The 21,885-nt window shown below is 42.3% G+C and overlaps 1 protein-coding gene across 3 annotated transcripts in view; it reads right to left on the reverse strand.

Annotated features, from left to right (window-relative positions):
* LOC144689491 (uronyl 2-sulfotransferase-like) overlaps window positions 1-21,885 on the reverse strand; it is a 98,149-nt gene that overhangs the window by 72,625 nt on the left and 3,639 nt on the right. The window contains exons 2-3 of one of the 3 annotated variants that reach the window (XM_078556618.1): window positions 18,628-18,692; window positions 6,543-6,586 (exon numbers count right to left, since the gene is read on the reverse strand). In XM_078556618.1, coding sequence (XP_078412744.1) covers window positions 6,543-6,586; window positions 18,628-18,643 — 60 coding nt within the window. In that variant the 5' untranslated portion in view covers window positions 18,644-18,692. Of the gene's footprint in view, window positions 1-6,372; window positions 6,520-6,542; window positions 6,587-18,627; window positions 18,693-21,885 lie in introns of those variants that run through there. The other 2 variants (XM_078556617.1, XM_078556619.1) reach the window with 2 other exon arrangements.

Below are 21,885 nucleotides of genomic sequence, written 5' to 3' on the forward strand. Positions count from 1 at the left end.
CCTGGAACGGTCCCAGCGATTGCAAGTTTGCAAACGTAACACTGCTATTCAAGAAAGGAGGGAGAGAAAAACAGGGAAATATAGGCCATTAGCCTGAAATTGCTGGAATCTATTAAAGAAGTCGTTAACAATCCACTGAGAAAAGCATAGTATGATTAGAACAAGTCAATATGGTCTTATGAAAGGGAAATAGTGTTTGACAAATTTATTCGAGTTTTTCTGAGGATGTAACTACTCAGTGGGGACTGGATAGCTCAGTTGGCTTGGTGGCTAGCTTGTGGTTCAGAATAACGCCAACAACACAGTTTTGATTCCTTTTCCGGCTGAGGCAGACTTGGCTCTGCCTCCTTGCTCTGGCCTGTAGTAAGTGGAAGGCAATAGCAAACCACCACTGAAAAATAAAATCAGCCAAGAACACAGATCAGGGTGAATCATCAATAGACAATGAGTTGACGACCTGAGTTCTGGACCTGCCTTCAGGCAAAGCACACATCAATTAGGTGGATAGATGAAGGAGAGCCAGTAGATATGGTTTGTTTGGATTTCCAAACTGCATTTTCTAAGGTTCCACACAAAAATCTAATACACAAGATAAGGGTGCATGAAGAGAGGATTAGTTAAAGGACAGGAAGCAGAGAGTGAGGATTAATGGGCATTTTCAAGTTGTCAGTCAGAGCAGCTGAGTGCTGCAATGATCGGTGCTGAGGCCTCAGCTATTTACAATTGATATTAATGACTCAGATGGAAGAGACCAAAAGGAATGTATCTATGCTTGCTGACGGCACAAAGCTAGGTGGGAAGGTATGCTGTGAAGAGGAGACAAAGAGGCTACAAAGAGATATGGATAGGTTAAGTGAATGGACAACAAGGCGGCAGAGGGAGATAATGTGGGGAACTGTGAGGTTATTCATTTTGGTGGTAAGAATAGAAAAGCAGAATATTTTTAAAAGGTGTTAAGACCGAGATAGACAGATTTTTAGTCCCTCGGGGAATCAAGGGATATGGGGAGCGGGTGGGAAAGTAGAATGAGGCAGGTTAGCCTTGATTGTATTTGAATGGCAAGGCAAGCTTGAGGGTCCTGTGGTCTAGGGCTCCTACTAACATTCTTATGTTGCCTTGGTGGTGGAGGGAGTGATTATTTAAGGTGATAGATGTGGTGCTGTTCAAGTGGGCTGCTTTGTCTTGGATAGTGTTGAGCTTCAAGTACTGTTGGGGCTGTACTCAGACAAGTAGGGCTTATTCCATTACATTCCTGACTTGTACCTTGTAAGTGGTGCAAAGATTCAGAAACAGAAGGCAAGTCACTTGTCGCAGAACAACCAGCCTCTGACCTGCTCTTGTAGCCACAATATTTATGTGCCTTGTCCTATTAAGTTTTGGTCAATGACGACCTTCAGGGGGCTGAGGGTTGGGGATTCAACAATGGTAATACCACCATTGCCACCTAACAGCTCAAGCTTCAATGTTGTTCAGGCTTCGTGCATGCAGCTGCAGAGTGCTTCATTACCTCAGGAATTAAATGGGTCTGAGCACCATGCAATTGTCAGCCAATGTCACCACCTCTGACCTTATGATGGAGGGAAGGTAATTGATGAAGCTGCTGAATATGGTTGGGTCTTGGACACTGCCACAAAGAACCCGTGTAGCAATGTCATGAGGCTGAGGTGACTGATCTCCAACAACCACAGCCATCTTCCTTTGGGCTGGGTCTGACTCCAACCAGTGGAAACTCATTTCCTTAATCCCCATAGACTTCAATTTTATTAGGTCAAATGCTGTTTTGGTGTCAAGGGCAGTCATGCTCACTTGCAGTGAATACAGTTCTGCTCCTGCTGATGGCCCACAGCACCTCATGGATGCTTCATTTCTGTGCTGCAAGATGTGTTCTGAATCAATTCCATTTGGCACAGTGCTAGTGTCATACCACACAATGAAGGGTGCCCTCAGTGCAAAGACAGAACTTCATCTTGACAAAGACCTCTACCAATAGTGTCCCACTTTTTATACAGACATTGATAGCTGTGCATGGTATTAACACAGATGCATTCGTGACATAGATCGGCGAGGACCAGGTCAAATGGGGTTTTTCCTTGGTCTCTCGCCACCTGCCGCAGGCCCAGTCTGCCAGCTATGTCCTTCAGGGCTGGGCCTATTTGGTTAATTGTGGTACCACTGTGCCACTCAGTGATGAACAATGAAGTCCCCGAGAGTACATTCTGAGCCCTTGTTACCCCCAGTGCTTCTTCCAAGTGGTGTTCAACGTGAGGAGTATTGAGGGAGGGTGGTGGATAGCAATTACGAGATTTCCTTGCCCGTGTTTGACCCGAGGGGTGGGTAGGGATAGAAACCGTTGAGTGGGGATAAATTGGTGTGTTTCAGATTTGCAGTAAGAGGTAGTGGTTGGTACCCCAGGGATCTGTGCTGGGGAACCTGCTTTCCGTTTATGGAAGTGATTTCTAATAACACAGGAGGAATAACATTTGCTGATCATACCAAATTAAAGGGCATGGCAATGTGTGAGGATGAACACAAAAGGAAACAGGCAGGTTTAGTTGAATGGGCAGATAGGTGGGTATTGAAGATAATTCTTCTTCACAGAGAAGGGTGAAGCAGTATGTTTTGGGAAGTTTTCTAAACGGAAAGTCCCACCTGGGAAAATGCATAGCGAAATTCATGGTCATAGGTACATTGCTGACATTACAGGTAGGAAAAGCCATTACTTTGACAAATGGTCTCCTAGGCTCCACATATATAGACAATGTGAAAGCATCTTAGATTGCTCTGATAATGGACTGATAATTGGCTAAAGCACAGCGAGCTGCATTGCAATAAAGGAGGTGCCTAAGATATTGCTTGCCGTATACATAAAATGGTTGAAAACAGAGATAGAAACTAAACACTTCAGTTTGAAGATGATACCAAACTGGGAGGGACTGCAAACAGCAGGCTGGGCAAATGCAGAAGGGTCTGGTTAGAATAGGGAGCTGGGCTGAGGAATGGCAGATGGCATTTAATGTGCATGAATGCAAAGTTTTGGAACGGATAATATATCAATATCATCTAAATGGTATTGATCAATGTGACATGAAACAGGAGAATGATGTGGGACACTGGTGGATTGATTTCTGAAGCCATCAATACAATGGGCTGCGGCAGGAGATACCAAACAGGGTGTTGGGTTGGCAGTTAAAGCAAAAGAGCACAAATCTCAGGCGGTGGAAATTTGTACAGAGCACAGACCAGCTTCAACTAGAAGCACTGGGTACTGTTTTGAGTAACTCAAAGGTGCAGAGAAGGAGAACTAACTTGGCAGCTGGGATTAGCCACCCCAAGTTCTAAGAAGCTGGGAATGCTTACACTGAAGAGAAGGTTCAGGAGTAGCCTAAAGGGTACAGGCAAGATTAATGTCAATGGGATAAATTTCCTTCGACCTTTTTCTGCTGCACCACCTTTGTGGTGGAAAGTGTGCAACGAGGGTTTCCATTGCCGTTAAGCTATCACAGTGAGAGAAGGTTTGAGGAAATTCACCCCTAATGTGTTATCATTGCAGATTTTGCAACAAGAGGGCACAGCTTCTAACTTAGATGAGGGAAGGTGAAAAGGCAATTTAGATTAAAGTTCTTTAGGCTGATGGTGCTAAATGTTTGAAATCAATGCCATGGGGTGGGGGGGCATGGTGGCTTATTGTATGAGAGAGAGAGAGGTAGAGAGAGAGAGAGAGAGAGATGGATAAATATCTAGGAAAAAAATGTGACAGAAGGGTGCAAGAGGTATCATGGAATACTTCCTAGACACTTAGATTGGCAAATAGAGGAAGGCTTTTCCAGGCTGGAATATTCCTAAGATCCTTCAATACCCTTGGCAAAACAATTACAATTCTGCAGATTTGTATCTCACTTTCTATTTATACAGTCCATTCACCATTTTGCTATACTTCCTTTTCCTAACTGCTTCTTCACTGCACTATCTGCGTATTAGAAGTGACTCAGCAATAATATCAGCTGTGCCTCTTTCTAAATCAATTCCAGTTATGTTCCACATTTTCTATTTGTGAGTGATACTTTGCAATTATTAGTGTGAAAGTTCATTTGTAACATCTTTGCAGCCTAATGCTGGACTGGCAGTTGGGTAGTGCTCAATTAGCAGTTGCCATCTTTGCCACAGCCTGGGAGCTGTGATGCCTGCTGGATGAGCAAGTAGAGCCCGACGGAGCAGGCGTTGAGCGATAGATTAAAAACAAAAGTTAGTTGATTGGTTGGGGAAAGCACATTCAGGATTTGTACCCTGGGCTATACCATTGCCAGTTAAAGAAAGAAAAAAGAAAAAAAAGAGTTGCATTTATATCACACTTATCACAACCCAAGAATATTGCAAAGTGCTTTACAGCCAATGAAGTACTTTCAATGTAAAGTAACTGCTGCAATGTAGGGAAATACATCAACTAATTTTCACACAGTAAAGCCCCACAAACAGCAACGAGACAAATGACCAGATCTGTTTTAGTGATTGTTGAGTACTAGTGATAGTTGAGGGCTAAATATCGGCCAGGACACCAGGGAAAGCTCCCCAGCTCTTCTTCAAATAATGCTATGGGATCTTTTATATCCACCTTAGGGAGCAGACAGTCTTGGTTTAATATCAAATCTGAAAGATCATACAGCCCTCCCTCAGTACTGCATTGGAGTCCCAGTCTGATAATGGATAATGTGCTCAAATACCTGGAGTGGGATTTCTGTCTCAAGAGGCACAGGGCTACCACTGAGACAAAGCTGACATTAGGGATATCGCAATTATGATAAAAAGTGAAATACTGGGATTGCTGAAAATCTGAAAGCAAAATAGAAAATGCGAGAAACGCTGGTCAGGTCAGGTAGCATGCATGGAATGACAGGTCTGACAAAAGGTGATTGACCTGAAATATTGGCCTCAAATATAACCAGTGAGTGAGCCACTGGTGTAGTTTACAACAGGTTATTCAAAGAATAATAGATCCGATATCTTGGTCAATAGCCTGACTTGCCAGTTCAAACCAGTAGTGTCAATGTAATCATATTCCAGTATTAGTCAATAGCAAGGCAATCCATCAGATGATACCACCTAGCAATTATAGTGGGGCCTGAGGTTTCTCCACATCTGGCATATTCAACACCAGCTGCTGAGAGGTCTCTTGCAGTATCACAGATGATGAGATGGGAATGTGACTGTGTATGGCAAAAATGTGACAGTGTTGCTTGATGGAGGCTGTCTTTGCCCTTTTAAATCGTAGCTCTCCTCTGAACAACATGGATATTTCGTGAATACAACATAGACTAGCCACAAGGAGACTTGATTTTTTTAAAGTATGAAGGGTTTTGACAGGGTGAATAGGGAAAGACTTTGTTCTTTGGGAGTCAGTGATGAGGAGCCACTGAAACAATAAGATCAAGAGAAATTTTGTTATGCAGAGTGTGCTGAAGCATGGAATGCTTAGGAACATAGGAATAGCCCAATCAGCCCCTCGAGCCTTTTCCACATTAACTTCATTTCGGTAACCCTTACTAACCTGGCCTACCAAACATCTATCAACCCGGTTCTCAAATTTTCAATTAGCCGCAATAACTTTTTGTTTTGGAGAGTGGGTTAGGCTGGTAGGGGTTGGGGGGATGGGAAGAGTGTTCCAGATTTCCACTATCCTTTGTGTGTAGATGTACTTTTTGACAGCATCCTTGAACAGCCTAGCTCTAATTCTAAGGCTTGATTTGGACTCCCTCACCACAAGAAATAATTTCTCTCAACCTACCCGATCAAATGCTATAATCATTTTAAACATCCTAATCAGATCATCTCTCATCTTCTAAACTCAAGGGAGTACACAAGCATAGACAATGCAAATTGTCCTCATAATTTAAGCTTTATCACCATGCTATTATTCTGCTGAATCTGCACTGAACCTCTTGCAAGTCCAATATGTCCTTCCAAAGGTGTGGTGCCCAGAGCTGAACACTGCTCCAGATGAGGTGTAACTGTAGCTTATATAACTGTAGAATTAACTTCTGCTTTTTTGCATTCATTATCACTTTTCTTTGTCTCATTGATATTTGTGGGAGTTTGCTCTGTGTAAATCGTCTGCTGTATTTGCTAACCATGCGACATAATAAGGAAATCCAAAAGTATTTGATTAGTTGTCAAGCACCTTGCGATGACCTGAGGATGTGAAAGGTGCTATATTAATAAAAATTCTCTAATTCTGAATTACAGAATATAGAGGAATTAATTTCCAAGTATCAATATTACACACTGATTAATTCTGAATATCTACTGGCCTACAGCAATTGAATTATGAAAGCAAAAACAAAAATCAATTGAAGATAATTAATTAACGGTGACCATTACCTGATGTTTACCCATCAGTTTCAGTAGTGACCTAGCTTGATTGAATATAATATTCCAGGCCGAAAAGATAGACAGGCATATTTAAATATACACAGGACATTCAGGGGGAAAATTTCCTGTTTGCCCCACATGTAGCAGCAGAATCTTCCTTCCCAATAATCCAAATTTACCTTAGCGGGTACATGCCGATACCCATCCAGAAAAGAAGAATTACCTGAAAGACAAAAAAGAATCCAAAATTATAATAAATCTGGTGACTGAAACATAAACACACCAAAACCGTGAGCTATGACAATGCTGCGGGAATTCTGAAAAGTCGTCAAACTTTACTAAGAATAGAGGTTTTTTGTAAAACAAAAGTGACCATAGCAGCAAGCACAAATGATAATTCAGGAATAGCCTCGAGGAGCTGAACGGCTTACACCTGTTCCTAGTGATAACCAAGAAATACCAGCACCTTAACTCTTCCAATCTAACGCCGAACTCCATTTCAAATATAAAAATATAAAAACAAAAAACTGCGGATGCTGGAAATCCAAAACAAAAACAGAAATACCTGGAAAAACTCAGCAGGTCTGGCAGCATCGGCGGAGAAGAGCAAAGTTGACGTTTCGAGTCCTCATGACCCTTCAACAGAACGGATTTTTCCAGGTATTTCTGTTTTTGTTCTATTTCAAGTATCTTGGTTTCCAATACCCCTTGCAATCTGTACGCTTTTCTCCTAAGGCCACTGATTCAAGTCAAATGGATATGAATTTCCTTTTTTATTATATTGTATTTCAGGATTTTTACAGCTTTTTTTGGGATCAAATTTCCAAGTTTGGTTGTCTTTTTGCTGAAAACTGAAACCTCATGGTCTTGCCTATAACAGCTGAAAGTAGTTAGTGGGAATACAATGGGACATGAACTTGTCATTACTTAAGAGGAAATTATACCCAACATCACAGCAACCGGAAAGTTTGTAAAGTCCCTCCTCTACTAGGAATTAATATTGCTCCATAACAGCTCACTTCATCCTCTGAAACTTTATGAATCCTCAAACTGATGCTTCTCTTCGCCACCTTCTAGCATTTTGAAGCTTAACATGATTCAGTATTTGAAGACAAAAATAATTTATTCTAAATACATACCAGTCCAGAATCAGTCACTCCAGAATTAATTATTTTTGGTTTCAAATGCTGAACCACAGTATAATTTACACTTTAGTCTTGCAAGCTTCCATTTTTTTGTCACTTTACAAACTGAGACAAGATGAAGGAACTGACAATATCCCATCAGATAGAGGGGGGAAAAAATAACAAAACAATAGTAACCCACGATGGCAAAATCCCTAAACTTTGAAGTATTATCCACACCATGTTAACAAGAATTAGGAGGCTGAGACTTTTACATGACAATATTCTTAAACTAGCGACATTTACCACCTGTACCAATAGATACACTAGTTAACATGATGTATTCTTCAAACACACCAGCCATACATTGAGATTTTAGAATGAGATAGGGATCACAGGGATAAAATGATAACAAGAGTAGAACTCAGAAATTAAAGCTAAAAGCCCTGTACATTATCTTGCAAATTTTAGGAATATACAACAAATGGAAATCATAATTCAATTAGCATCTATTAACTAGCACCATCAAAATATAGCTCTATTTAAATAAAACTTGCATTTATATAACACCTTTCACAATCTTAGGATGCCCTAAATACTTTACCGCCAATTCAATACTTTTTGAAGTGCAGTCACTGTTGAGCACAGCAAAGACCCAGAAAAAGCAATGCAATGATGATCAGATAATCTGTTTTCAGTGTTGACCGAGGGATAAATATTGTCCAAGGCACAGGGGAGAACTTCCCTACTCTTTGCCAAAATAGTGTCATAGGATCTTTCACAACTGCACTTGTGCCCACAACTTTATGACTCAGAGGTCAGATTTTAGTGCCATACTGATCAACAAGGCAGAAAGGGCGAGATGAGAAACCAGAATGTACTACAAATCAAAATTCACACCTAAAATCTTACATGGGGCTCTATCTCCTTTGCATCGATTTGCGTCTTCTCCTGGACCAAAGATATTTGAGACTCAGAATCCATTTTGGTTAAATGTATTCACAGCAAAAGGCAGAAAAAACATACCAGAAATAGTGGAGAAATCAAGAGTCTAATGAGAGTAACGAATTAAAATCAATTAATATCAGTAAAGAAAGAAAGAGTACTGAAAAATTAATAGGACTAAAAGCAACAAATCCCCTGGATCTACATCCAAGGGTTTTAAAAGTGGGAACTACAGAGATAATGGGTGTATTTGCTTTCCAGAACAGTCCCCTGGATTAGAAGGTAGCAAATGTAATCCTGCTATTTAAGAAAGGAGGGAGAAAGTAAACAGGGAATTATAGTCGAGTTGGTTTGACATCAGTAGTAGGAAAAATGTGAGAATCTATCATGAAGGATGTGATAACACAGCACTTAGAAAATCATAATATGATTCAGTAGAGTCAAAACAATTTTATGAAAGGGAAATTGTGTTTAATCTATTAGAGTTTTTAAAGTGTGTGTAATTAGCAGGGTAAATAAGGGAGGCCAAAAGGCATTTGAAAAGTTGCAACTCAAGAGGTTGTTACACAGAATTGGGACTCATTGGGTTGGGGTTGGTATATTAGCATGCAGTGAGCATTGGTCAACGGACAGAAAACAGAGTAGGAATAAACGGGTTATTTTCTGGTTAGCAGGTTGTAATTAGTGGGGCACTGCAAGGATCAATACTTGGATTTCAGCTATTAATAATCTATATCAATGACTTAGGTGAGGGGACAGAGTATAATGTATCCAGAACAAAAACAGAATTACCTGGAAAAACTCAGCAGGTCTGGCAGCATCGGCGGAGAAGAAATCAGTTAACGTTTCGAGCCTTCATGGCCCTTCGGCAGAACTAGGCTCGAAACGTTAACTGATTTCTTCTCCGCCGATGCTGCCAGACCTGCTGAGTTTTTCCAGGTAATTCTGTTTTTGTTTTGGATTTCCAGCATCCGCAGTAGCTTTTAGCTTTTTGTTTTTATAATGTATCCAGGTTTGCTTGATAATGCAAAGATGGGTGGGAAAGTAAGCTGTGAGGAAACAAGGAGGCAGCAAAGAGCTACAGATAAGTGTGAGTGAGCAGGCAAGAAGGTGGCAGGTGGAGTATAATGTGGGGAAATGTGAAAATTGGTAGGGAGAACAGAAAAGCAGAATACTTTTAAAAGCTAAGCAACAAGTAAATGTTGATATTCAAAGGGCTTTGGGAGCCTCTGTGCAAAAATCACAATAAGTTAACATGCAGGTACAATAAGCAATTAGGAAAGCAAATTACAGTGGCCTTTATTGGAAGTAGGTTGGAGTAAGGGAGTCTTGCTGAAATTATACAGTGCTTTGGCGAGCAGTGTGCAGTTTTGGTCTCCATGAGACCATAAGACGTGGGAGGAGAAGTAGGCCATTCAGCCCATTGAGTCTGCTTCACCATTCAATGAGATCATGGCTGATCTGATAATCCTTAACTCCACTTTCCTGCATTTTTCCCATAACCCTTGATTCACTTACTGATTAAAAATCTGTCTAACTCAGCCTTGAATATGCTTAACGACCCAGTCTCTACAGCCCTCTGTGGTAAAGAATTCCACAGATTTATACCCTCAGAAAGAATTCCACCTCATCTCTGTCTTAAATGGGCAACCCCATCTCTGAGATTATGCCCTCTGGTCCTAGGCTCTCCCACAAGGGGAAACAACCTCTCAGCATCTACCCTGTCAAGTCCCTTAAGAATGTTATAAGTTTCAATAAGGTCGCCTGTCATTCTTCTAAACTCCAATGAGTACAGGCCCAACCTATTCAGCCTCTACTCATAAGAAAATCCCTCCATATCCAGGATCAACCGAGTGAATCTTCTCTGGACTGCCTCCAATGCCAGTATATCTCCTTGGATAAGGGGACCAAAACCGTTCACAGTATTCTAGGTATGGTCTAACTAGTGCCTTGTATAGTTTTAGCAAGACTTCCCTATTTTTATACTCCATTCCCTTTGAAATCAGGCCAACATTCCATTTGCCTTCCCCATTACCTGCTGAACTTGTATGCTAGCTTTTTGGGATTCGTGCACGAGGACCCCCAAACCCCTCTGTGCTGCAGCTTTCTGCAGTCTTTCTCCATTTAAATAATATTCAGCTCCTCTATTCTTCTTGCCAAATTGCATAACCTCACATTTTCCCACATTATATTCCATCTGCCAAGTTTTTGCCCACTCACTTAACCTGTCCATATCCCTCTGTAGACTTTTTGTGCCATCCTCACCACTTGCCTTCCCACCTATTTTTGTGTCATCCGCAAACTTGACAATAGTATACTCACTTCCCTCTCCCAAGTCATTAATATATATTGTAAATAATTCTGGCCCCAGCACTGATCCCTGTGGTACTCCACTAGTTACAGATTGCCATCTGAATATGCCCCCCTTATCCCAGTTCTGTCTCCTATTAGTTAGCCAATCATCTATCCATGCTAATATACTACCCCCAGCACTATGGGCTCTTAACTTATTAAGTAGCCTTATGCACAATGTCTTTTGGAAATCCAAATGCCTTTTGGAAATCCAAATATATTACATCTACTGGTTCCCCTTTATCTATTCCTCCTCAAAGAATTCTAATAAATTTTTCAGGCATGATTTCTCATTCATGAAGCTATGCTGATTTTGCTTGACTAGATTATGTATTTCTAAATGCTCCGTTATGCCATCCTTTATAATAGTCTCTAAATGGCAGATATTAAGCTAACTGGCCTAAAGTTATCTGTTTTTTGTCTCCCTCCCTTTTTCAATAAGGCATTGGCAGTTTTCCAATCCTCTGGAACTTCTCCAGAATCTAAGGATTCTTGGAAGATTACTACCAGTGCATCCATTATCCTTACCCAAGGGAAGATAATTGTCAAATTTTGTTAGATAACACTCCTGTGAAGCACTTTGGGGCATTTTACTATGTTAAAGACTACGTGAATGCAATCTGTTGTTATACTTGCCTTAGGAGGTAGAACAAAGGTTCGCTAGATTGATTCCTGGGATGAGAGGGCTGTCCTACGAGGAGAAATCGAGCAGAATGGGCCTATATTCTCTACCATTTAGAAGAATGAGGGGGAGATTTCATTGAAACTTATAAAATTCTTGAGAAGGTCGACAGGGTAGATGCTGAAAGGCTGTTGCCCTTGGCTAAAGGTCCTAGACTCAGGGCCGGAGTCAGCCATTTAGAACTGAGTGCAGGAGAAATTCCTTCACTCTGCGGATTGTGAATCTCTGGGATTCTCTATTGTGGATGGCTATGGATGCTCAGTTGCTGATTATATTTAAGGCTGAGATAAACAGATTTTTTTTGGCACTAAGGGAATCAAGGATAGTGGGTTTAAGGTAGGAAGGAGGAGTTGAGGTAGCAGATCAGCTGTGATCTCACTGAATGGTACAGCAGGCTTGAGGGGCCATACTGCCTACTCCTGCTACCATATGCCTGTCTAGGTTTGTGATTTGATTCTATTTAACAGTTCTTTTAAAGTTTCTCTGCTGAGCAACAGAGAAGGGATATGACTTATGTTGCATGGAGTTTGGAAATTACCAGACCCATGGAGACAAACGAGTAAATGTAAACAGCATCCTGTAGAGGCACCCTTGCTGTGGACTAGTTGCTAATTGAATACAGCTATCTTGGTCTAGAAACAGAATCACTTTGGAGCAGAAAGTGATATTTTATGATCAAGTCACCCCGAGCATGCTCTGGCATTCAATACGACCATGGCTGATCTTCTGTCTTAACTCCACTTTCCTGCCCGCTCCGTTTCTCCCTTGAATCCCAGTGAGACCAAAAATCAATCTCAGCCTTGAATATACTCAAAGATAGAGCATCCACGGCCCTCTGGGGTAGAGAATTCCAAAGATTCACAACCCTCTGAGTGAAGGTATTTCTCCTGATCTCTGTCCCAAATAATCAACCTATAATCCTGAGACTGTGCCCCATGTTCTAGATTCCTCAGCCAGGGGAAGGTCAAGCCCTTTCAGAATCTTGTATGTTTCAATATCATCTCTCATTCTTCCAAACTCCAGACTCTATTGGCCCAATTTATTCAGCCTCTCATCATGGGCCAACTCTCTTAACCCACAAACCAACGTAACGAAACTTTGCTGTAATGTCTCCAATGCAAGTACATCCTTCCTTAGATACAGAGAGCAAAGCTGCAGAGTGCTCCAGGTGTGGTTTCACCAAAACCCTACTTAATCGTAGCAAGACTTGCTTATTCTTGTACTCATAGAAGCTAGGAGGAGTAGGCCATTCGGCCCTTCGAGCCTGCTCCGCCATTCAATATGAACACGGCTGATCCTCAATGCCATATTCCTGCTTTCTCTCCATACCCCTTGATGCCCCTAATATCCAAAAATTTATCAATTTCTTTCTTGAATATACTCAGTGGCCCGGCCTCCACAGCTTTCTGTGTAGAAAATTCCACAGGTTGACCAGCATCTGAGTGAAGACATATTTCCTCATCTCGGTCCTAAATGGCCTGCCCCGTATCCTGAGACTGTGGCCCCGGTTCTAGACTCCCCAACCAGGGGAAACATCTTCCCTTCATCCAGTCTGTCTAGCATTGTTTGAATTTTATACGTTTCAATCAGATCCCCTTTTATTCTTCTAAATTCTAGGGAATACAGGCCTAGTCGAACCAATCTTTCCTCATACAACGGTCCTGCCATCTCCGGTATCAGCTTAGTGAACCTTCACTGCACTCCCTCCATGACAAGTATATCCTTTCTTAGGCAGGGAGACAAAAACTGCACATAATACTCCAGGTCTGGTCTCACCATGGCCCTGTATAACTGCAGTAAGACATCCCTACTTCTGAACTCAAACCCTCTTGCAATGAAGGCCAACATACCTTTTGCCTTCCAAATTGCTTGTTGCACCTGCCTATTTACTTTCATTGACTGGTGTACAAGGACACACAGATCCCTTTGTACATCCACATTTCCCAATATATTACCATTTAAATAATACTCTGCCTTTCTGTTTTTCACACTGAAGCGTATAACTTCACATTTATCCACGTTATACTGCACCTGCCATGTGTTTGCCCACATACACAACTTGTCTAAATCGCCCTGAAGCCTCCTTGCATCCTCCTCACAACCCCGCCCAGTTTTGTTTCGTCAGCAAACTTGGAAATATTGCATTTGGTTCCCTCATCCAAGTCATTGATATATATCGTGAATAGCTGGGACCCAAGCACTGATCCCTGCAGTACATCACTAGTCACCATTTACCACTCGGAAAAAGACTCATTTATCCTGACTCTCTTGTTTCCAGTCTGTCAACCAATTCTCAATCCATGCCAGTATATTACCCCAATCCCATGTGCTTTAATTTTGCCCACTAGCCTCTGATGTGGGACCTTATCAAAAGCCTTCTTGAAACCCAAATACACTGCATCCAATGGTTCTCCCTTATCTATTCTAAGAGTTACATCTTCAAAAATCTCCAATAGATTGGTTAAGCATGATTTCCCTTTCATAAACCCATGCTGACTTTGTCTAATCCCATTAATGCTTTCTAAGTGTTCTGTTACCATGTCTTTTATGATAGGCTCTAGCATTTTCCCCACTACTGATGTTAGGTTAACTGGTCTGTAATTCTCTGTTTTTTCCTCTCCCTCCTTTTTTAAATAGTGGAGTTACATTTGCCACCCTCCAATCTGTAGGAATGGCTCCAGAGTCTATAGAATTTTGGAAGATGACCACCAATGCATCCAATATTTCCAGGGCCACTTCCTTTGGAACTCTGGGATGTAGATTATCAGGCCCTGGGGATTTTTCAGCCTTTAGCCCCATTAATTTCTCTCACACCATTTTTTAAATTAATACTGATTTTCTTCAATTCCTCCCTCTCACTAGACTCTTGGCTCACTATTATTTCTGGGAAATTATTTGTGTCCTCTTTTGTGAAGACAGAACCAAAATATGTGTTCAATTCTTCTGCCATTTCTTTGTTCCGCATTATAATTTCCCCCTTTTCTGACTGTAAGGGACCTACGTTTGTCTTTGCTAATATTTTTCTCTTCACATATTTATAGAAGCTTTTACAGTCAGTTTTTATGTTCCTTGCAAGTTTACTCTCATGCTCCATTTTCCCCTTCTTTATCAATCTTTTTGTCCACTTTTGCTGAATTCTAAACTGCTCCCAATCCTCAGGCTTGCTGCTTTTTCTGGCAATTTTATATGTCTCCTCTTTGGATCTAATACTATCCCTAATTTATTTTGTAAGTCATGGTTGAGTCACCTTTCCTGCTTTACTTTTGCACCAGACAGAAATGAATAATTGTTGTAATTCATGCATACGTTCCTTAAATATTAAGACATTGCCGATCCACTGTCAACCCTTTTACTAAGGTTCCCCAATCCATCATTGCCAACTCGTGCTTCATACCCTCGTAGTTCCCTTTATTTAGATTCAGGACCCTAGTTTCGGATTCAACTTCTTCACTCTCCATCCTAATGAACAATTCTATCATTTTATGGTCGCTCTTCCCCAAGATTGTTAATTAATCCTTTCTCATTGCACAATCCCAGTCTAGGATAGCCTGCTCTCTAGTTGGTCCCTCAACATATTGTCTAAAAAACCATTATGTACACACTCCAGCAAATCCTCCTCCATAGTATTAATGCTAGCTTGGTTTGTCCAATCTATATGTAGATTAAAGTCACCCATGATTACAGTTGTACACTTACTGCATGCGTCTCTAATTTCCTACTTAATGCCTTCCCTTACATCTCCATTACTGTTTGGGGGCCTATAGATGACCCCCATCAATGTTTTCTGCCCTTTGGTATTTCTTATCTCCACCCAAACAGATTCCGCATCATGATTTTCCGAACCAATATCCTTCCTCGCCATAGCATTGATTTCCTCCTTTACTAACAATCTACCCCACCTCCTTTCCCTATTTCTCTATTTAACTCCCTATATTCAGCCTGTAGGGCCTCATCCCTTTTCTTTGCCTATGTCGTCGTTACCAATATGTACCGTGACCTCTGGCTGTTCACCCTTCCCTTTCAGGATGCTCTGCAGCCTCTCCGAGACATCCTTGACCTTGGCACCAGGGAGACAACATACCATCCTGGAATCTCTTTTGCGGCCACAGAAATGCCCATCTGTTCCCATTACTATTGAATCTCCTATCACTATAGCCCTGCCACTCTTCTCCCTCTCCTCTTGTGCAGCAGAGCCACCCGTGGTGCCATGGGCTTGGCTCCTGCTGCTTTCCCTTGAGAAGTTGTCTCCCCAACAGTATCCAAAACGGTATATCTGTTAGGGAGGGGGACAGCCACAGGGGACTCCTGCAATACCTGCCTTCCTCTACTCTGCTTGGTGGTCAGCCACCCCCTTTCTGCCTGTTTATTTTTACCTGCGGTGTGATCACGTGCTGTCCACGATAATCTCAGCAGCGTGGATGCTCCACAATGAATCCATCTGCAGCTCCAAAATGCGGTTAGCCAGTAGCTGCAGCTGGACACATTTCCTGCACACATGGTCGCCAGGGACACTGGAAGTGTCCATGACTTCCCACATGGTGCAGGAGGAGCATATCACGGGTGCGAGCTCTGCTGCCATGACTTCCCTTTAAACTCGTTAGTTACTCCCTTTATAGGATGCTAATTATGCTAAGGGCCTTATTCCACTCCAAACACTCCCACTGCAGTCCAAAGTCCTCAACTTTTTGTGATTAAGCTAATGCACTGCAGCAGTTTAATTAGGAGAAAAATTAGAAGTACTCACCTGACCCTACTTACCAATCAACTGCCTCCCCTGCATTGCATCCCTTTTTGAATCGTGACATCCTCGCGCCACTTTCAGCCCCCAGTCTCCCCGGGACTCTCGCTCTGTTCTCATGCTGCTTTCAGCCCCAAGTCCAGCTCCCGCTCTTTTTAAATCTCCGCTCTGACTCTCAGCTCCCGCTCTTTTTAAATCTTCGCACTCTCAGCTCCCACTCTTTTTAAATCTCCGCTCTGGCTCTCAGCTCCTGCTCCTTTTAAATCTTACCAAGGCCACCGCTCCTCTCGCACTGCCTCCTGGTTCTGCTCTGGGGGACCACCAGAAGTTTTATCTGCTCCCTCTTGTGGTTTTATTTGCTCCGCCGCTCTCGCACTGTTTGATCTGCTCCCTCCTCTCGTTCTGTTTTATCTACTCTGCTGCTCTCGTGCTGTTTTATCTGCGCCTTTCTCTCGCGCTATTGTGTCCTCCAATCCCTTTGCAATAAGGTCATCATGCCTTTTGCCTTCCCAGTTGCTTGCTGCACCCATAAGCTAACATTTAATGTTTCTTGTGCAAGTACAACCAAGACTCTCTTGAATATCAATATTTAAAAGTTTTAAGCCCTTTAAAAAATATTGTTTATATGCTTATTACCAGAATGGATAACCTCACACTTCCCTCCATCTTTTTTTTTAATTCATTCATGGGATGTGGGCTTCGCTGGCTAGGCCAGCATTTATTGCCCATCCCTAGTTGCCCTTGGGAAGGTGGCGGTGAGCTGCCTTCTTGAACCGCTGCAGTCCATGTGGTGTAGGTATATCCACAGTGCTATTAGGAAGGGAGTTCCAAGATTTTGACCCAGCGACAGAGAAGGAACGGCGATATATTTCCAAGTCAGGATGGTGAGTGACTTGGAAGGGAACTTCTAGGTGGTGGTGTTCCCATCTATCTGCCCTTGTCCTTCTAGATGGTAGTGGTTGTGGGTTTGGAAGGTGCTGTCGAAGGAGCCTTGGTGAATTCCTGCAGTTCATTTTGTAGATGGTACACACTGCTGCAACTGTGCGTTGGTGGTGGAGGGAGGGGTAGTTTGTGGGTGTGGTGCCAGTCAAGTGGGCTGCTTTGTCCTGGACGGTGTCAAGTTTCTCAAGTACTGTGGGAGCTGCACTCATCCAGGCAAGTGGGGAATATTCCATCACACTCCTGACTTGTGCCTTGTAGATGGTGGACAGGCTTTGGGGAGTCAGGAGGTGGGTTACTCATCACATGGTTCCTAGCCTCTGTACTGCTCTTGTAGCCACAGTGTTTATATGGCTAGTCCAGTTCAACTTCTGGTCAATGGTAACCCCCAGGATGTTGATAGTGGGGGTTTCAGTGATGGTAATGCCATTGAACATCAAGGGCCGATGGTTGGATTCTCTCTTGTTGGAGATGGTCATCGCCTGAAACTTGTGTGGCACGAATGTTACTTGCCACTTGTCAGCCCAAGCCTGGATATTGTCCAAGTCTTGCTGCATTTGGACATGGACTGCTTCAGTATCTGAGGAGTATCTACCACCTTGTTGCCCACAGATCTAACCTGCCTCTCTCTTTTCGCAGCCTCTTTCCTCACAGCTTACATTAAGACCCGGTTTTGTATCATCAGCAAACTCTCAGCTGCTTTGTCCAAGTCATTAATATAGACTGTAAACAGCTGAGGCCCCAACACTAATCCTTGCAGCATGCCAATTACAGTCTGCTAAATTGAAAATGTCCTGTTTATCCTTATTCTCTGTTTCTGTTAACCAATCCTCTATCCATGCTAATATATTACTTCCTTCTCCATGAGCCTGCTTTATGAGGAACACTACAACAGTGCAGGGAATATGCCGTGGCAAATTGTCCTTCAGGCTCAATAATTTATTGATCTTGGAAATGTTAAGCTTGTTTTCACGGCTGCTGTTGGCAGCCTTCAAACCTAGTTTAAAAACATATTTACATGGAAAGTCTCCTCAAGCTGGGCATGTCAAATATTCAATGGTTGAATTTAACTTGTTAGGTTACACACTGTCAAAACTTTCATGGCTGATGGTAATGTTGCTTTTTGCTTTGTTGAGTGCATAGCATTTGATGCATCTTGCCCTGCACAGAAAATTACTGATGTTACTTCCTGGGATAGAAATTATTGCCTTGCAAGGATCAGATATGTAGGGCAGAAATATAGACCGTTAAATATTTACTTTTGGTACGCCCTTTTTCCAAAGCAATGATGGGCAGTGAGATGCAATAAGTGATTTCCCATGATAATTGCCCAAAAACCTGGTAGAGGGCATCACATTTGTCGTGCTTTGGGCTCTTTTCATTCACATTTAATGCAGATTTGTACAGCAGAAAGCCCAATCCACACTGATCCACATGTCTACAGCCACATTGATTCCAATTCCTAAAGCAGTTCCTACACTGACCTGATTGCCTAGTCATATCGACGTGAACCCTCGAGCAGTGGCCACTTCGACGCGAGCTCAAGGATCTAAGTTAGAAAGGAACAGAAGGTATGTTGACAGGGTTAGATGAAATAAAGTGGGAGGAGGCTTGCGTGGAGCATAAACACCAACATTAGATCTGTTTCTGTGCTGTAGGCTCTCTGCACAGTCTTTGGAGAAAACAATTTTCATTAGTTTATTCGCCATCTATTATTTCACTGCCTTTTAAAACAGTTTTTTTCAGAATACAGCATGCTTTAAACCACAACAATTAAAGAACTCCTTTTCCAAATTCTTTTCTGTGGTGAAAAGAATCTCAAAACATGATAGTATCTCGCAATCTTCCATCAGGCTAAATGATTATCTTGCCTGCATTGGCACAGGAGGACCTAATAATGGTGATAAATAGTATAAAGGAAATAGAATCATCGAATGGTTATAGCACAGGAGGCAGCTAGTCGTGTCTGTGCTGGCTTTCGGCAAGAGCAGTTCACCGAGTGCCACCTCTGTCTTTTCCCTATAGTTGTGCAGATTTTTCCTTTTCAGATAATGATCCAATTCCCTTTTGAATGTCATAATTGAATCTGCCACCACCAAACTCACAGACAGTGCATTCTAGATTCTCCGTATCTAATCTGTCCAGACCCCTCATGATTCTGAATACCTCTATCAAATATCCTCTCAGCCTTCGCTTCTTGGAGGAGAACAACCCCAGCTTCTCCAATCTTTCTAATTAACTGAAGTTCCTCATCCCTGGAACCATTCTCGTGATTTTCTGCACTTTTTCTAATGCCTTCACATCCTTCCTAAAATGTGGTGTCCCTCCAGCTGAGGTCAAACCAGTGTTTTATAAAGACTCACCATAACTTCTTTGCTTTTTTACTCTATGCTCCTATTAATAAAGCCCAAGATACCATACTCTATCAATGGCTTTCTCAACCTGTCCTTCAATGATGCGCACGTATACTCCCAGGTCCTTCTGCTCCTGCCTGCCTTTAGAATTATACCATTTTATATTGGCTCTCCATGTTTTTCCTACCAAAATGAATCACTTCACTCTTCTCTGTATTAAATTTCATCTGCCACTAGTCTGCCCATTCTACCAACTTATGTGCTTTTGAAGATAGCGACACAATTAGGACAGTTGAACGCTGAACAGTGGAAACAGCATGCAACAGATGGCAATCCCACAAACAACGGATCAGGTCAAAGCTCTGCAGTCTTGCCACATCCAGTCATGAATGATGGTAGACAATTAAGCAACTAACTGAATGAGGCCAGTCCACAAATGTCCTCATCCTCAATAATGGGGGAGCCCAGCTCACCAGCGTAAAAGACAAGGCTGAAGCATTTGTGACCATCTTCAGCCAGAAGTTCAGGAGCCGAGTGGATGATCAATCTCAGCCACCTCCTGAGGTCCCCAGCATCACAGATGTCAGTCTTCAGCCGAACAGGTTCACTCTTCGTGATAGTAAGAAATGGCTGAAGGCACTAGATACAGCTAAAACATCCTGGCAGTAATACTGAAGGCTTGTGCTCCAGAACTAGCCACGCCCCTAGCCAAGCTTCCAGTACAGCTACAACACCGACAATGTGAAAAATTACCCGGGTATGTCCTGTCCACAAAAAGCAGGACAAGTCCAACTTGGCCAATTACCGCCCCATCAGCCTACTCTCGATCATCAGCAAAATGATGGAAGGTGTTGCCAACAGTGCTATCAAGCAGCACTTAGAGGGTAATAACCTGTTCACTGATGCTCATTTTGCATTCTGCCAGGGTCACTTGGCTCCTGAACTCGTGACAGCTTTGGTCGATTCATGGTCAAAAAAGCTGAATTCCATCAGATGAGGGTGACTGCCCTTGACATCAAGGTAGCATTTGACCGAGTGTGGCATCAAGGAGCCTTAGCAAAACTGGAGTCGCTGGGAATCGGGGGAAAACTCTCCACTGGTGGTTGTCATACCCACTACAAAAGAAGATGGCTGTTTTTGTTGGAGATCAATCATCTAAGTCCCAGGACATCACTGCAGGAGTTACACAGGGTAGTGTCCTTGGACCAACCATCTTCAGCTGTTTCATAATGACCTTCCCTCCCTCATAAGATCAAAAGTGGTGATGTTCCCAGATGATTGCACAATGTTCAGTAATATTTGCAACTCAGAAACCAAAGCAGTCGATGTCTATACGCAGACGTCAACAACATTCAGGCTTGGGCTGATAACTGACAAGTAACATTCACGACACATCAATGCCTGGCAACGACCATCTCCAACAAGACAGGATCTAACCATCACCCCATGATATTCAATAGCATTACAATCGCTGAATCCTCCACTATCAACATCTTGGAGGTTACCATTGACCAGAAATTGAACTGGACCAGCCATATAAACACTGTGGCTACATCAGCAAGTCTGCGATGAGTAACTCACCTCCTACCCACTTCTCAAGAATGGGCAATAAATGCTGGCCTTGTCAACGATACCCACATCCAATGAAAAAATAAAGTAGTACACATATCAGGAAGTAGCGCTGGAAAAAATAGTGAACTCGAAAGTGAAAAAGGCATGGAGCCCTGATGACATACAGACTGAAGAAACATCAGAGACTCTGAATACAACCTATGAAATATTCTTGGAAATGCAAGTTGTGTCAGAGAATTGGAGAGTTTAACCCCTTTTTTAATAAAAGGGAAAAAGAAATAAACCAGGTAACTAAACACCAGTCAACCTAATTGAGGTAATTAGTGAGTTTCTCATGATCGTAATATGGGATATATTAACCCTGCGGAAACATGCGGGTTAAAAACAGCATGCATGGATTTGTCAAAGTCAAGTTGTGTCTGATAAAATTAATAGCATTTATTAAAAAATGACAATTTAATGAGAAGGAAAATCCAGGGGATGTTGTGCATTTGGATTTTCAAAGCATGTCTGATTACGTGCCACATACAAAATTTATAATTCTCAATGTTTTCAAATTCCTGTTTGGCCTTGCCCCTCCTTGTTTCTGTGATGACCTCCAGCCCGACAACCCTCCTGAGATATTTGTGTTTCTCCAATTCTGGCCTCTTGCACATTCCCAATTTTAATTGCTCATTATTGGAGCCATGTCTTCAGCTGTCAAGGCCCCAGGCTCTAGAATACCTTCCCCAACTCTCTCAGCTCCTTTAAGACGCCCCTTAAAACCTAATGCTTTGCCTATATGATGTTGCCTTAAGTGGCTTTGTTTGATAACAT

This window comes from Cetorhinus maximus, chromosome 14 (assembly GCF_964194155.1).
Source record: "Cetorhinus maximus chromosome 14, sCetMax3.hap1.1, whole genome shotgun sequence".
Classification (NCBI taxonomy): domain Eukaryota; kingdom Metazoa; phylum Chordata; class Chondrichthyes; order Lamniformes; family Cetorhinidae; genus Cetorhinus; species Cetorhinus maximus.